General features: G+C 38.3%; 1 protein-coding gene and 1 long non-coding RNA gene across 2 annotated transcripts in view; one reads left to right on the forward strand and one right to left on the reverse strand.

Annotated features, from left to right (window-relative positions):
- Positions 1-11,334, reverse strand: part of XPO4 (exportin 4) — a 78,743-nt gene extending 67,409 nt beyond the window's left edge. The window contains exon 1 of the mRNA XM_026708951.2: positions 11,148-11,334. Coding sequence (XP_026564736.1) covers positions 11,148-11,225 — 78 coding nt within the window. The 5' untranslated portion in view covers positions 11,226-11,334. The remainder of the gene's footprint in view (positions 1-11,147) is intronic.
- Positions 11,318-13,369, forward strand: LOC148125253 (uncharacterized). Its single transcript, XR_015744272.1, has 2 exons — positions 11,318-12,245; positions 12,736-13,369. It is a non-coding gene; the product is annotated as an uncharacterized LOC148125253 (long non-coding RNA).
- Positions 13,370-18,062: the final 4,693 nt, after the last annotated feature.

The following is an 18,062-nucleotide window of genomic DNA, read 5'->3' on the forward strand; positions in this document are numbered from 1 at the left end:
CATTTTCACAGCACAACCCATGTCAAGAAATGCCTGTGAAGGCAAAATTTTTATATTTCACCTTAACATAGCCATCCCTCGTTCTAACATTGAGAGTTCTATCAAACTGTTTCATATGAGGCTATGATGAAGGGAATGGATCCATAGTTCTATCAGGATAGAAGATCTATATATAAATTAACAAGTACAAGTGTTTCTCATTTAACAACCACTCATTCAGTGACCATTTAAACTTGTGACAATGTTTGAATAAGGGGTAGTTATGGCCATGTAGGAGATTAAACAGGCTGAGCCTAAAGGCAGGATTAAACACGTCATTGGTTTAGAGTCTTTGCATTCTCACAAGAGCCTAAGTCCAGCCCCGCCCCCCATTAACCCTTATCTAGCGCCATTTTGGCTTGACCATTAATAATTAGATTCTTGTGTATAAGCTGCATGTAATAAACTTTTAATGCTTCCTGTTCCTGGTTACTTGCACCTAACATAACAGTCCTCAAAATTCTGGCCAGTGCAGAATCACTACAGTTCCACAATCATGGCCTAAGCCCTTGGCAACTGGCCTGGATTACCAATTGTTGCAGTGTCCCATGATCATGTGATTGCGCTTCACGATCATGTGAGGTTTTTGCTTATAGTGACCTTCATGGTCCTCACTTAACAGTGGTACCTGGGGATCACCGGAACTGCCATCATTAAGTGGCTGGTCACATGAGATTGCATTTTACAACTACATAGTTTATCAAAAGGAATTATGGCCCCTATTACAAGAAAACTGCAACTGAATAAAATCATAGCAGAGCACTGTGCAAATGCCTAAACTTAAGGGACTTGTGAGACTTTTGTAATATCTGTAATTTTACACGCACAACGTGCATATTAAAGTCTTGCTAAAATATATGCGCATTATCTTGTATAAGCAGTATCCGTAATTTTATACACAAAGGGCATATTACAGTCTTGCTAAAATATGTGTGCATTATCTTGTATAAGCAGTAGATACAAAACACACCCGAGAAACCATAAACAGTTTATATTATTACAAAGTGATGAAATTATTACTTTCACTTGATTGAAACTCAAATCTAGTCTCTTCTAACTGCAAGACTTCAATAAGTTGCACAATTAAACATACACATACTTCAAAGGAACTTACAACACTACCGAATACCTCCAGATCAAATATTATTTGCTATTAAGTTACAGCACTATTAAATTACTTTGGCAACCAATAAAATATTTTGTTCTTCTGATAAGGCATATTGAAAGAATATTTTCTTTAAAAAACTGCAAGAATAAGAATGTACTGGAAAGACAAGGCAAGCATGTTTTCATTAGCCCAAGAGATACAAAAGATGGTTCAATGGCTTTTTTTAAGAGGACAAGTCAATAAAGGAACAACTTATTCAAACACTTTACAATAAGAAACAGAATGACACTTGAGATCAAACCCACACTTGACAAATTTTATTACTTAGAGAAAAACATCAGTCAAAGAAGTTGTAATATTTTTAATGACCATATTGAGCTTAGGAAAGCTTTGTCTAGACAAATTATCCCAGGCCCTGTGAATAATAGTACTACCATAATGTTAAAAGGATTTATAAGAATTATAGATCGCTTGGGAAAAACTGACAACAATACATTAATTTATAGTAATAAAAAAGCCCAATGAACATTTTATAACACATAGGAATGAGGGCAACACTAAAAATTGACTAACAAGACCGTGCTTAAGGAATTTATATTGCTCCAGATAAGCAATTTCACAGCTAAGAATAGTTCTAAGAGAACATGGCAGTTCCTTTCCCTTTATGTAAGAGATTAGGGGGCGGGGGGGCAGAGAGAATGGAGATGTGCAGGAAAATGAGGGGGAAGGAAGTGCCATTGTGCAAATGACCACACTTTCAAAATACAAATCCGCATCAAACATTACAATTCTTGGCAAAATTGTGGGTCCAAATATATCCTATTTTGGTTACAAAATAAATTGTAACATTTGTGCTGGTCAACCAGGAGCATTAACTTCGTATCTCACAAGGAAGAAAAACGATTTTGCTTACGAAATCTCATTTCTGGAAATTTCTGGATGTCTCATTAAGACTTTAACAGCAATCCAGACAGCTGCTTAAACTTAACAATTTATTTGATGTTCAGTGGATTTCCCCCCCCAAACGGATGAGTCGTCATTATAACAAAAGTAAAAGTATTTCTCTCTTCTTTAAATGGATTGTCCTGTAATTTAGGTTCTGAATTTAGTTTTCAAAGGAATGTCCTTTATCAAGTATTCCTGAACTTGTGCAAAGAAGGTATGGATTCTTTTTCCCTTCCGAGCAATATAAATATAGATATAGAAGTATGAGCTCCAAAGGCAAAAGGTCTTTTGAAGATTTGAGTTCACACTTCTGTACAACTCCTTCAAAAATCACTTGTCTTTTCTTCGTAGCCACAAAGAGTTGCTGTGTTACCTGCCACCTCAAGAAAAGATGTAGCAGCTTTAATGAATTGCAGGCAAGTGCTATAAGGGGCATTTCCAAGTGCTCCAAAACATCTTTCTGCCTTTGAATCGCACTAAAAATAATTTAGTGTGATAGATTATATAATATATTATAATTACTCCTTGCTTAATGACCATTCGTTCAACAACCAAAGTTGTGATGCAGAGCAAATAGTACTTATGCCTGGTCCCCAAAGTTATGGTGATCAAAATTCAGGTGTTTGGCAAACTAACTGCACTTATTTATGGGGTGCTTCAATACTCTGCATCCTCACCCTATTTCTGTCCATTTGACAGCCCTGCACAGAGCACTCCTCTCTGGGGCAGCCCTGGGCTGTCTGAGGGTCTTCAGCAACCTCAGTCTGAGCCGACTACCTCTGCCCTAGGGCTCTACAAGTAGTCCTTGACTTACAACAGTTCATTTAGTGACTGTTCAAAGTTACACAACAACACTGAAAACTGACTCAGGACCATTTTCACACTTACAACCATTGCAGCGTACCCCACAGTCACATGATCAAAATTCAGAGGCTTGCACAAACTGTTGTTGTGTCCTGGGGTCATGGGATCCCCTTTTGCAACCTTCTGACAAGCAAAGTCAATGGGGAATCCAGGTTACTAACTTAACAAATGCAATGATTCACTTAACAACTTGTGGCAAGCAAAGTTGTAAAATGGGGCAAACATACTTAACCAATGTTTCAGTTGGCAACATAAATAGTGGGCTCAACTGTTGTCATAACTCGGGGACTACCTGTATTGTAACCCTAGCACCACTACCATTGAGGAGTGCCAATTCGAGCCATTTCAACTCAAGAAGCCCAGCCACCTCCATTGCTCTGTGCTCTGCAGGCCCTGCCACACAGCCAGGTGCCCTTCATGGTCTTCCACCCATTGCTGATGAGGCACCCTAGACTGACCCTAGGTGAGGAAGTTACTGGCCACACAGGGCTCTGTCCTGGAAGCTTTCTGAAGCATTGCAAGAATGATGCATGCTTTTTGGAGAACAGCATGAACGTCCTTGGGAAGAAAGTTGGGCATGGCCAGCAGTTGCCTCATATAGGGCCATGCCACGTGCACTTCATCAGCAGTGAAAGAATGCAAAGTTTAAATGGGCAGGGTAGAGCAGGTAGAATGCAAGATGGCGGGAGTGGTTGGACTTTGTGCTGTGGCACTGAGGTTGCTAGCTGTGCCAGGGCTGTGGTCCAGGGTTTGAATGATACTCTAAGCCACAGTGGTGCAGTGGATAGAATGCAGTACTTCAGGCTACTTCTGCAGACTGCCAGCTACCTTCAATTTGGCAGTTCAAATCTCAACAGGCTTAAGGTTGACTCAGCCTTCCATCCTTCCAAGGTGAGTAAAATGAGGACCCAGACTGTTGGGGGCAATATGCTGACTCTGTAACTGCTTAGAGAGGGCTGGAAAGCATTGTAAAGCAGTATATAAGTCTACGTGCAATTGCTATACTGTACAGCAGTGATGGTGGTGCTGAAGTAGAGGCCTGGGTGGAGATGGCACCATCACTGCAAAGAAGTGGTGCTGTTTGGGCAGGCCAGAAAGGGCAGAGACAAGGCGGGATAGGTATGTGTGTGTGGAGTGCTTTCAAGAGCAGGCAGAGAAAAGATTTCCTTATCTCACTGAATCTCCTTACTGGGCGGGACAATCCAGGAATGGCTTGGATTAGGGTAGATATTTGCCTAGTGGGATTCAGTTAATGACAACAATGGAGATTGCTGTCAGTAAATGAGGTCACATGATGTCATCCTTCCCCTGCCACGCCCACCAAGCCACGTCACGGCCACCAAGCCACATCATGCCCACAGAACTGGTAGTAAAAAAAATGGAATCCCACCACTGATGGGTATACAAGGAGAGAAAGAGAGGGACGGGTTGGTGGATCACTGGGCAAAATGGTTAAAGATAGCAAAAAAAGATAGATTGTTGTTCCAATGAAGGAACAAGCAGCCATATGAAAAGAAGCACAAGCAAGATGTAAAATAGGGATTTAATAACTGAAACCTGCAGGCTACTCTTTTATTACAGGTGTGATCACTCTAAGTCAGATTTCTTCAACCTACTGCTTTCCAGATTTGTTAGGACTATGATTCCCAGAATTTTTACCCAAGGTGGCATACAACAGAAAGTAGAAAGCTTTGCCAGTTGGTTAATGAAAAAGCAGCATTTTGAAGAGAGATTTGAAAGAAGATAAAGAAATAGCATCTTACAGATGTTGAGAAAATACAGGAAGAGTATAATCTTCTGAGAAAGCAGGAAGCCTTTGAACTGAACTAGGAAAGTGAAGGTCACGGGAAAGGATGTGCTGGAATGTAAAAAAAAAAAAAAGATAGAAAAATGCAAGTTCTTGGAAGTTTTTGAAAATCAGGACAATAGGCCAAATAGAAAAACCAGTTTAAAATATATGCTGCTCTCAAGATATTAGGGATAAATAATTATAATTCACTTTTTAGGAGAATGTTTTGAAAAGCCAGAGAAAGTCAGGATATAAAACTAACATAGCAATCTTTGGACATAGATAATAATTTTTACTTTAGTTGTGTAGCTAGTTGATGTCTAATGCTATCAGCACTGCAAGATTCCTTCAAAAACAGTCCACGGAAAAGGGCTGTAGTTGAAGAAAACAGACCTTTTTTTACAGATTATATCCAAAATCAGAATTTGTTGATATGACATTCTTAACAGGCATTTTCAACACAATTCAATATTTTTAATCTCTATTGTATTTTATTTTTTAAAGTATTTAGGAACTAAAGGGAAACAAAAAAAAAAAAAAAGGAAATGGAAAGGGCAATTTACAAATTTAAAGAATAAATATTTACAAAAAGGAAAAATATTTTTCTTTATTATTCTGTAAGTAATATTGAATCAAGACCGTATCTAAACATAATATCTCTGTTTAAAAGCTATTCTTAGCAGAAAGTCAACAACAAAAATAAAAATAAACCATCAAAATCACAATTGACAAGAATATTTAGCTAATCTAACCATTTGTGCGGAATTTGGTGTTTTAAGCTCTTGAGAAACCCCAAAATTAAATGTTTTCGAGACCTATGTGTAGAGTAACTCTCTTTGATATTTAATACTGAAAGCTGTAGCATTTGTTAAAATACAAAAAAACATTGGAATCAGTAATTAAATTCACATACTGCACTAAGCCATGATTTGCTTAGGCATGCTTACTGTATAAGTCATAATTGACTGGGTTTGTATAACACGCTAAGCCAAAGGCAAACTAATTATATTATGGCTTTGTAAGTTGTGTGAGCCAGGTCAATGTGCTAAGTGTTTTTTTCAAGCAAGTGTAAGTATTTTGCTAGGAAGGGAGGAACTTCCTTATTCATGAAGGGCTATGGGATTAAAATGTGTTTGTATGTGCAATTTAGCATGCAACATTGAAATTATTTTTTCCATGGTGTTGCAAAATCCTTAGATGTTGTGATTTCTTTACAATAAATCAATTCTCTCTAAAAAATACCCCAATTCAACTTTATGTTTGCAATACTCATTTATCCAGATTTTCATTCCAGATGCTTTAATAGCCCCATACTCCTTCACAGGAACTTCTTCAAACTGATGTGTTCCAGGTGCATTACAGGAAAATAGAAAGTTTTGGAATACTGCTTTAGAGAATATTCTATAATAATGAAAGTACTACATACTTTTACTAAGTCTTTCATATCGTTTCCTCAAACACATTATTGGCAAAGGCAACAATTCTATAACTAACTCTTTGTGTAAAATATTTACAGGCAACTTGCAGAGCACAGCCCCTGCCAAGATCATCAGTCATGTTACAGAATACATAAAGATATTATCTGAATTATCAACTGTAAGAATACAGTATTGTATAAAAGCTTAAGATTTGATCCCTACTTAGTCACACTGAGAATATACTTAGTGAAATCAGTGAGACGTAGACTGGTCATGACTAGCAAATCTCAGTAATTTTAATAGCTCTATTTGCAAAAATTATGGGATTTGAAAGTTAATCAGCTAGAAACCACAAATTTTAGGGATGCCTGATCTCCTGCCAGAAATGTTACAGACAGTCTTTAGAAGCTGGGCATGATTATCATGAATTACCTCCCATTCTTCAGGATTATTTTCAGAAGAGAACTTTCTCACTGGCAAGACTTCTGTCCATTTGCTTTAATGTACAGGTAGTCCTCGACTTTATGGCTATAATTGAGCACAAAATTTCTACTGCTAAGTGAGACATTTGCTAAGTGAGGTTTGCACCATTTTACAAGCTTTCTTGCCACAGTTGTTAAGTCAATCACTGCGGTAATTAAGTTAGTAACATGATTGCTAAGCGAACGTGGTTTCCCTATTGATTTGCTTCTCAAAAGGTTGCAAAAGGTGATTACGTGATCCTGAGACATTGCTGCAACCGTCATAAATATGAGTCAGTTGCCAAGCATTTGAATTTTGATCATGTGACCATGGAGATGCTGCAACAGTTAAGTGTGAAAACTGGTCATTGGTATAAGTTTATTTTATTCAGTATCGTAACTAAACAGTTGCTAAACGAACTGTTGTCAGTCAAGGACTACTTGTACTGTACTATGTTCTAGAATAGATCAGAGGTCTCCAAACTTGGCAACAACAGTATAGCTGGCAGGAGAATTCTGTGAGTAGAAGTCCACAGGTCTTAAAGTTGCCAAGTTTGGGGACCCCTGTTCTAGATTTACAAGCAGATGGCAGCACATACTAATATGCAGACAGCTCTGATTCATAAAGTTGCCGCAGGGTAAAGCATGCATAACATCAGTTACAATCAAAGTTGCTACACCTTGCTTTCACTGATAGTCTGCTGAGCTTAATTACACCAAAAAGAAAAAGTTAAGTTTTGAATGCCTTCACTGACATTTTTACAAAATGTATCCAAGTATCACATACTAAACTAAAATTCGCCTCCCTCCCCACAACCAGCACTACCATTTCTAAGCAATTTAAAGTCCTGAAGCATCAAAAACTGGTCTCATTGGTATTGCTGGCACCTTTAGTAGTTGTTCCAACTGCTGCAGGAAAGCTGAATCTTTAGGGAAATGGTCTTTGCTAGGGATAGCAACTGGGAAGAAGACTAAGTCAACTGAGAAGAACAGGGAGCTACAAGTAGTCCTCAACGTATGACCACAACTGAGCACAAAATTTCGCTTGCTAAGAGAGACAACTGTTAAGTGAATTTTGCCCCATTTTATGACCTTTCTTGTCACCTTTAAGTGAATCACTGCAGTTATTAAGTTAGTAACACGGCTAAGTGAATATGGTTTTCCCATTGACATAGTTTGTTAGAAGGTCGCAAAAGGTGATCATATGACCCCAGGGCACAGCAACCATCATAAATATGAACCAGTTGCCATGCATTTGAATTTTGATTACATGACTCTGGAAAAGCTGCAACAGTCATAAGTGTGAAAAATGGTCATAAGTTATTGTTTTCATTGCTGTTGTAACTTTGAACAGTAGCTAAATGATCTGTTGTACACCAAGGACTACATACATACATACACACACACACATATATGGTCCTGGAGAAAACTAGAAAAAAACAATTTCCATCACGTTTTTCACTTTTTACAGATTTGTACATTTCTAGCCTTCATACAATTACAGTATAGATATTTGCAATTATAGTAATCAAATATTTGCAATTTGGGCAAATCTGATAAAAAATTATTCACATTTTCTACTAAGATAATTGGCTTAAAACTAGCAAAATGACAAATGAACAGAACTATGGATGTGTTCAAGATACAAGTAGCAGGTATATAATTCCTACATTTATTAAGACATGCTATTCCTACATTTATTCCTACATTTATTAAGACATGCTATTTGAAAATGCAATTCTAAACATGCTTACTCAAAATCAAACTTCACTTAGTTCAGTAGCACTAAAATCCAAACATATGCTTATAAAATTGTAGTGTAAAGTTGTAATAGTAAGGTTCTTAGTTTGGGATTAAACCTCCTGTATTACTTTGTGAATATATAAACTTTAAAATCTGTATCTCAAAAGTACATAAATGCAAAAATTGTGAATTTGGTTAATTCTCAGCCACTAGGTCATTAGTAAAGTATACTAAAATATGTAATTCAGCATTATTTGGCAGGTGTACTTATGCGAGGAATACATTACAATTTCAGAATAGTGTAAAGCAATCTGAACATTAAAATAGGTGGATTAAATTGGGATAATGTAATGCCAAATTATTTAGCACTCTTTTAAAAAACATTTTTACCAATTCCAGAAGTTTACAATTTATTTTAGCAGACACTTCACATCCTTATTTTCATCATTACCATCAAGAATTTTTAGCAAACCTCTAAGATTTTTAGCACTAATATCACTTTGTGTAAAAGAATTATACAGATCAAATTAAAGCCACATTACTGTACTTTATGAGATTTTCAATTTCCTGACTAGATTCAAGTTTTCTAAGATAGAAAGCAATCAAATAAGTTCATTTAGATATATATTCTCCATTGTTTATTGTTCTCTCTCAGAAGGTTTGGAGATCTATAGATGATAAAAAAGCCAAAACTTTGCATTGACTGGTAGAAGAAGGCAGCGCATGGGATGAAGAGAATTTGGGTTGAAATATTAGACATATTAAGGTTTTGAAAATGTTTATACTTGTCTTGTTGAAGGGAAAGTTATTTCTTTCTATATTTTTTTCTTTTATTTATTTTATATATTTCTCCTCTTTATGCAATTTCTATTTTTTCTTGTTTATATTTTCCTAGTTTTTATTTATAACTTTAAATTTTAATACGATTATTATAAAAATGTATTCACAATCAAGTACAGACTATAGTAAGTATATCCTCTGGCACACATCTAGTGGCATCCTGGGTCACACCTTCTGCATTAGCAAATTCTGCTTTGTATTTCAAAATTACCCAACCTTAACAGCAAAAAGACAAACTCTTGCCTCAGGTAGTTTATAGACTTAAGAGCCAAGCTAGATGTTCAGAGATCTCATATGGTACAGTAAGAGACTATATCGTCTTAGAATTATTATTTGTCTGAATGCCAGCATCCACCTCTAGCAAACTCTATCAATGAGGATGAAGATTTCTTGCTTAGGACCTTTGTCCTGACTTTTTAATGCTAGGAGTGGTGCTATTTGCGCTGTATGTGTTGCCCTAGCCAAACTGTGCTAATTTGCCATAAAAGAGCTATTGACGTCTATTTGATAACAAGAAAAAGAGATATGTTCAGTAATATGTAAGTATATGAATAATCTCTAACTAAAATGACATTGCTCCATTCTATATTAGAAAGTAAAATTTCAGTGTTCAAAGTCCCCTCCAATTATTTTTTTTAAGAATTCAAAACAACAGCATTTTCCCACAAGGAAGATTCTTATAATTAATTTCAAAATCTTATTTCAAATCCACCTGGATTCTTAATTTGTTTATATCATGTCTGCCTGATATTTTCAAAAAGCACTCTGATACCCTATCACACCAAAGGACTGTTAAGAAGGGGAAAATAAAATATATAAGGCATCATTCTGAACTCAAAAAAAAAGAAAGCCAATGTAACAAATCTAGATAAAACTATCCTGATTGTAGCTTGCTTCTTTTTTGAATGGACTTATACAAAATGTTCACTATTTGCTGCCTGGGAAGTAGAACAAATTATGATGCATTACTCAATAAGTCTACACATTCTATACATTGGTACAGCCAAGGCTGCTAATCTAGAAGATTACTGATTATAGGCAAGCATTCTTCGCTCTTTGAGAACGGTTTTGGATTTTTCCTGTTTTAATATATTTAATTCACTGAGAGAGAACAAATGCAAAGTTATTTTAGCTTAGCCACAAGTAGCATTTTGGAGCATGAGTTTCTAGCCTTGCAGAACACCTTCACAAAAGAAAAGGTTCTGCTACTGAAACTTGGTTGTTTTACATTTCCATCCACCCTTGAGAAACACAAAAAGCAAACTGAACAGCCATTTCGGTACGCAGTGTAATATAAGAGGGGAGGGGAGGAAAAAGGCAATACGCTATATGCAGTATTGGTAAAATGGGACTGCATTAGAGGCTTATATTAAAACATTCTTTTCAGGAGACATGAAAAATGGTATTAAAAGGGAAGGAGGGGAGAGAACCAGGATAGAAACTGGGAAGTGAGGGAAACCACTCCTGATTAGATTTGAGCACGTGGATGTCGAAGTAAAAAGGGCAAGAATTATATTGGGATATGATTATATCAATGAATGGAATCCAAGCCTCACACAACATTAAAGAGGTTATGGGCAGCGACAGGGACAAAAGCGAAGGGTGGGCAGCAACGTGATTCTGCCCGTCTTTGCCCGCCTGGGATCCAAGAGGCTTATAAAGCTGGGAAGAAAGATGCACGGGGAGGCTGCAGTTTCAAACAAGAAGGACTGGGAGAGAGCAAGACCAGTCCTGTTGCAAAAGTTTCTAGGGCACGAAAGGCGATGCCACCTCCCGGGGTTATCCGAGGATGCTTCCCTAGAGGAGTCCAAAGAGAGCCATCCTCGGGGAAGGGGCACTCACGGAGCTTCCCCTAAGGACAGAACCCGGCTTATTCCACCCCATCATCCGCTCCGCCCCCGGCGGATCTGCCGACCCGGCGAGACGCGCGGCTCCCTCACCATCAGCACTTTGGCCGCGCTCTCCAGCTGAGCGATCACCTCGGAGGCTCCCCCCGCCGCCGCGGCCGCCGCCATCATGGTCTCTGTTCAATGACGCGCCATGCAATGCATTCTGGGACGAGGCGGCCCACCAGCCAATCCGCGATCCCGGAGGGTCAGAAGGGTCGGGAGGGAGCTCTGGAGTGGGGAGGTCGTGCCGGCCCCGCAGAGCCGTCGTGAGGTGCTCCCCGCCGGCTGCGGGGGTGGCGGAAGCAGCAAATCGTCCTCCTGAAATGGCTTCGCGGCGGGAAAATGGCGAGAGAGCAGTTCCGTCAGGTCCGGGAGGAGAAGGGGGGATGCGGGCATGTGGCCCGACCCTTTCCTATCCCCTCGCAGTCCTGAAGCCAATGGGGGCTGAAGAGATGACGGCTTGGAAGCCTAAACGCCCCCTCGACGAGAAGACCAACATCCACCAGGTCCTAATTACTCAAGTTTTAAGCTCTTTGCCAGCCAAACTGAGAGAAACGCCGGTGGATCTGGGACTGATTCTTTCCATTCTCAGTTCCAAATAACTCCAATCCATTCCCAGCCATAAAGGATTCGAGGGAGGATCATTCAGGTCAAAGGATTTGTTCTCCAAGCAAGTTGGAAGCTAATCTATCTACGGGATTTGTGGCATTTGGGTTTTGTTTTTTGTTTTAAAAAGGGTAGATTCTCCCAAGAAACACAACGCATACCTAAGCCAATACTTGTTACTCCTTCCCAGTTCCTTATTTGTAGAAATTTTGAGAGACATCAGAAAAGTGATTGAACTTTACATAATATATAATGGAATTTATATAATTATGTGTCTAAAATTAAGCATGGAACCAACCATATGTATCTCCATTATGATGGCCTTCTGTTCTGTTAAATAATTCAGTACAGTAAAAATTGTGCAAGAACATGTAATGCATGATAATATCACATAATCAGCTTAAATGTTGCAATTCAGTGTGGAGTTCCTTAGAGTATATCTTGCTTGTCTATCAAATATATTTCATCTGGTACTTTTCAGTACTTCAATAGCACGATCCTGAAACATCAAGGCAATATTGAAAACAAAATGAAACAAGTACTGTAAGTAAATATCAATCCTTTCTTAGCTGGCAAGGCATATATTAGAATAAATTATTTCCCAAGACACAAAGGCTCAGGTAAGCAGAGTTACTTAAAACCACAATGCTATTATGAAAGAATTCATATCACTGCTGTGTATCAGATGTTAGCTGTATTTATAGTATGCTCATTGTTTAATTTCTTCTGTCCTTTTCTATAAATTAATCTCTTTGGGATAGAGATATGGTATCCATCTATTCCTTGGTTTTAATAACAAACGATTTAGCATGGGGGTCAGGAGGCTTATTTTACTATGGGAAGACTCTCAATCCTTCTAATCTGTACCAGAATATTTTCCTTTGGAATTCATTCAACTCATTCATCTGCATAATGACTAGCATATTCTGAATATGATCTCATCTAGACCAAAGATCTAAGCATTAGAGTGCAGTTGCAGCATTCTTGATTCATTATGATTAAATTATGTAAACAGTATTGGTTTTTCTTTCAGGAGCTTTCAACTCAAGTCCATCTTCGTCCATCTTCATTCATCTTCACTTCTTTCATTCTCAAAATGCTCAAAATTCTGCAGAATACTGAGTCACCCAGTACCCACTTTTAGTTGACCAATAGGGGAATGCAAAAAAGTCATTGTAATATTTCCCTTGTCACCTACCTCCCAGATTCCCTCTTAATATTTTCAATTCATTTTGCAACCATTTACTTTTCCCACTGCTTTTCATCATGGCTGCACATTGTGACTGGAGTGGAAAAGAAGAGATATACAAGTTAAATACTTACACATGGTATTAGGGCCAGAACCACCACAAGCTTCAGCAATGCAAAAGGAGAAAAGAGTTTTGCTGCAATCTCAGATAAGCCAGTAAAGAGCTATGAAAAAAAAGATTGTATCTATTAGATATTACCAATAATGTCATGGAAGAGCAGAGGCTCAGAGCTGATCCTGAGCCAGTTCAAAGAATCAGTTGGAAATCACTCTTCTTTGGGTGGGGAGGATTACAGTTCCTGACCCAGTTCCTATGTTACACCTATATTAAAATATTTGGTTGGTTTGGTCTTAATGTTCTTTCTGAACTTGCTCTGTCTTCTAGATCATATACACAATAAAATATGTTGTGCATTGATATCAGACCCTGAGGTTTCTTTCTCTTATCTGTGTCCATTCTTTTTTATCTTTCAATTCTATCAGTTTCCAGTTTCTTACATCACTTCCAACTTTGTTTGCTAAGAAACAGTCTTCCTACATGGCATAAAATTAAATATAAAGAAGAGCAAACTAATGCCAGTGGATATAGCAACCATCCTTAGAATTCATATCAAAGTGGTAGACAGCGGTAGAGGGCTTCTGCCTTTTAGGATCAACCATCACTAATAAAGCAACAAGCAGTCGACATAACCACAGAATAGCACTTGGGAGAGCAACTGTGAAGATCTTGGGAGAAGATATTCAGATGTTCTGATGTGTCTATACCTCCAAAATCAGAATTGTACAAGCAATTCTCTATCAGAGACAATATAAGAAGCAAAAGCTGGACTTTGAAGAAGCAGGGTAGAAAGAACTTTGAACTTTTGAACTGCGGTGTTGAAAAAGATTCAGATTTCTTTTATCTGGCCATAATCTTAGTTGAGATTCTTCCTCTTCTTCAAGGTTGTTGCTTCTCCCTTTTTAATATAATGATTACAGCTGCAAATAACTTTTATCTGTAAGGAAGTCATAAAAACCTGTGTAGGATCCAGGAGCTTTCTTGAAAATGAAAATGAAATGTTAGAAGCTAGTATTTTGTTTCATAGCACGACAAATTTTCATTTTGGAAAATTAACGGCTATTCTCAAGCATGAATCAGGTAGCAGAAACCAATGGTAAGGCAAGCACAAGCGATAGACATATATGGAGAAGGCATGATGGTGCATAATTTGATCATTAATTAATAAACCATAATTGAATATAGATATGGCATAAACCAGAGTGACTGGATTCACATATCACAGTTATTCAAAACTAAATACACAAAGTAGTATACTATTTAAGAAAATAATATAAAAACTATAATTTCACAAATTATTTCATAAATAACTATTAACAGCAGTATCCCCAGACAAAGTGTTCTCCTTGCGTGTACATCATGATTCTAATCTGGAAGGATTGTGCCTCAGCACTTTAAATAACCAGTCTTATAAAGCTAAATTATTCTACTGAAATTGTACTTGTCCATAGGGCAGATATTTTATTATTTAGATAAAAGTTCATGTTTCATTAGTTCTTCATTTACTAGAAGATTATTAGGAGTTACAGAGAAAAACTCCAATTGGCTTATTTGCAAATGTAAATGAGAGTGACATAGATATTAGATAGTGATGGCTAATCTTTTTGAGCTCCTGTGTCAAAAATTGCGAGTGCGCCAGGACTCCTGTACTCGTGTGCCAGCACCCAGAATGCAATGTGTGCCCCCCTCCCCATGGCCCTTATGCGCATGCGCGCGCAATCCCCACCCCCATCCCCTTACCCACAGACTCACAGCTGATTTTTTGCTGGTTTGAGGTTTTGCCTTCAGAGGCTTGGAAAGCCTCTGCAAGGCTTTTCAGACCGAATTATAGGCCGATTTCGTCACTTCCGCTATTAAAGAAGTGACAAAATGGGCCTATAATTTGGCCTGAGAAGCCTTGCAGAGGCTTTTTCCAAGCCTCTGGGAGGCCCAAAAAGGCCTCAAACCAACCTGGAAAAAAATCAGCTGTGAGGCGTGGGCATGCGCAGTGAGGTAAGTTTGCCTGCGGCTCACATGCCAGCACAAATGGCTCTGTCATCATGGATATAAGAAATGTAATTTAGTAAAAACAAATGCAAACCAAAGTACTGTGCTGCTTAAAAAAACTTACTATATGCTGATGGGATCTATGTTGATAAAATTAATTTGAAAAAAAGAATTTGGAGAGTTTAGTAACTAGAATTTAGTGAAGAGCTCAGTAATAACCAAATATGAAGAAGTTGTGAAAAAAATTGTAATTTTATGTTATGATCAGTAGAAAGCAGTTGTGAACCCCACCTCATCACTGTAAAGTGTTACGGTAATGACATTTCATCAGATTATTATAATATTATATAGCACTTAAAATTGACTGAACAATTTTTAATGAAGAACAAGGCTTAATGTTTTAAATTTTATTTAATTTTCTCCCACCTTTATTATTTTTATAAATAACTCAAGATGGCGAACATACCTAATATACCTTCCTCTTATTTTCAGCACAACAATAATACTGCAAGGTTGGTTCGGTTGAGAGAGAGTGACTCACTCAAGGTCACTCCATTGGCTTTTATACCCAAGGTAGGACCCTCAGTATCCCATCCTGGTGCTAGAACACTGACTCTAAATTCAATTAAATTTTTTATATAAATATTATAAAAAAATTTGAGCCATAACATAGCTTTCCCCTATCTGGTTCACAGCAGATGTGTGGAACTTCAGCTCCCATAATCCTTAGCTGGCATGCTTTGCTGGCTATGGATTAAAGGAATTATCCAACATTCCTGGAAGACACCAAATTGAGAAACATTGATACAGTACAGACAGTACTCTTCTTACAAATGGGCCATGTTCTGAGAGTTCGTAAGTCCGCAAGTCCAACAAGCATAAAAAACATGCACAATAGAGTTCTTATCTTACAGTGTACACATAGATCTGTGAACAGTATACAAGAGGAAGGCAGGAAAAGGTTAGTTTCTGTGCCACTTACATAAGTGGCATGCAGGAAACATATTTTTCTGCTTTCTTCCACTCCTAGAACCTTTTTGGTTGGAGTTGCAGACAGGCTTGTTCGTATCAACGAAAGTTCATAACTCAAAAGTTCATAAACTGAGTAATGTCTGTATAGGACTTTAAAACATGTTTTCCTTACCACTAGGGGGCCCTTTGTAACCATAATAGGTATAATGTATATCTCATTTTGTCATAGATCTCATCCATAGTTCCTAACACAAATTAATTAGCCTTCTAAATCTCCAAATGTAACAAAATCATCAAATACTGTGTCCAGAGTAAAGGAAAGCATCATTGCTTCAATGTTTAATGCCCACGGGGATTTGGTTTTGTGGAAAGTGGAAAGTTTAAGTCACAAATGGACTGATTATAAAACTCAGTGCATTCTGGTTTGGATGTATACATGTTTCCATTAATTCTGCAGGAATTCAAATCACACAATTTAACATAATTTCCACTCCCTTGCTTCCCTTGAAGACTTATGTTTTTTGCTCCTTAAGGTACAGTATGGGCACTACTCTGGTAAACTGCGCCCCCCCCCCTTGCTATAGTTACTGTGGTATTGTCCAGCAACAATGCTCTTGTGATAACCCGTAGTCTCTCAAAATAACCGAAAACCCAAAACATATATTAAAGTCTGGTAAAGTCTTCAACTTCACTGTTTTATTAGGCACAGTTTAGTCACAAAAGTAAATAAGGAGGCAAACAGAAAACCAAAACAAACCGCATTGATGAGGCAAGCCAAGATAACTAATTATAAACTCCAGGAAAATAACCGAGAAAAGTCCATGGGAAGAACTCCAGCAAAGATAAACCTCTTTCAAGGTAAACACTAATTGACTTCAGCAATTCTAACTGTGCAGTTGTAAACTTATATACATAGCTCCCACCTGCAAGCCACAAGGAAGATCATGGTAATCTCCTCTTGAGTAGACCTCGCTTTTCCTTGATCCTCTCCTCCCTGCATGACCTAGGATGGATAGGAGATGGGCCTGGATCCTCCTCTGACTTGTCAGCCGGCCTCTGCCCTTCCCCAGCCTCTTCCACCACCTCTGGAGCTACACTACCACTCCCTGTTGGCTGTTCCTCCTCTTCCTCAGAGTCAGACTCCACCAGGGTCATGACAGCTCTCTCCAAGACAATACCTGAAGTTGTAAATGTATTCCCGTATGCAACAGTATGACTCTATAACAGACAAATCACTTGAACTCTAAACTTAAGACTCTGAAATCAGCAACAATTCAATCTTGTCCATATTCAGCTTTTGCTTGTTTTCTTATACCAATCCTTTGGAGATGTGTAACCCTGACATTGGAGAAAGAAGCACAACTGAATATAATCAAAGTATTGTTGGAACCTGACTCCAGACTCATATGTGAACTTTCTCAGTCCACAGAATAATTAGATATTAAAAATAATGGACCCTTGCTGGATCCAGAAACAGGGCAATACTGAGGAACTGAGAGATCTTCCAAAATCATCTTGTGATATCACCCCAAGTAGTAGAATTGGAGGCAATACTGAATAGGGTCTGTCATCTCAACCATTCTCATTTCCTAGTCAACATTATCAAAAGTCTGAGAGATCATTGAGTATCAAATACTCCTCTTGCCTCTTCCCTGGTACAGATCATCTATCAAGGTAACTAACACCATTTCCATGACAAATGTCTATCTGAAGCCAGACTGGTAAATATCTAAATAATCCATTTCCTCTAAGACCGTGATGGCGAACCGATGGCATGTGAGCCACAGGCAAACTTACCTCACTGCTCATGCCCACGCCTCACAATTGATTTTTTCCCCAGTTAGTTTGAGGCCTTTGGGGCCTCCCAGAAGCTTTGAAAAGCCTCTGAAAGGCTTTCAGCCCAAATTATAGCCCGTTTCGTCACTTCCTGAAATATCGGAGTGACGAAACGGGCCTATAATTCAGCCTGAGAAGCCTTGCAGAGGCTTTTTCCAAGCTTCTGGGAGGCCCCAAAAGGCCTCAAACCAGCGAAAAATCAGCTGTGAGGCGCAATGTAGGGGTGGGGGTGGGGATTGCACACGCATGCGCAGGGGGC

This window comes from Pseudonaja textilis, chromosome 7 (genome assembly GCF_049901715.1).
Source record: "Pseudonaja textilis isolate UNSWEBS1 chromosome 7, rPseTex1.2, whole genome shotgun sequence".
Classification (NCBI taxonomy): domain Eukaryota; kingdom Metazoa; phylum Chordata; class Lepidosauria; order Squamata; family Elapidae; genus Pseudonaja; species Pseudonaja textilis.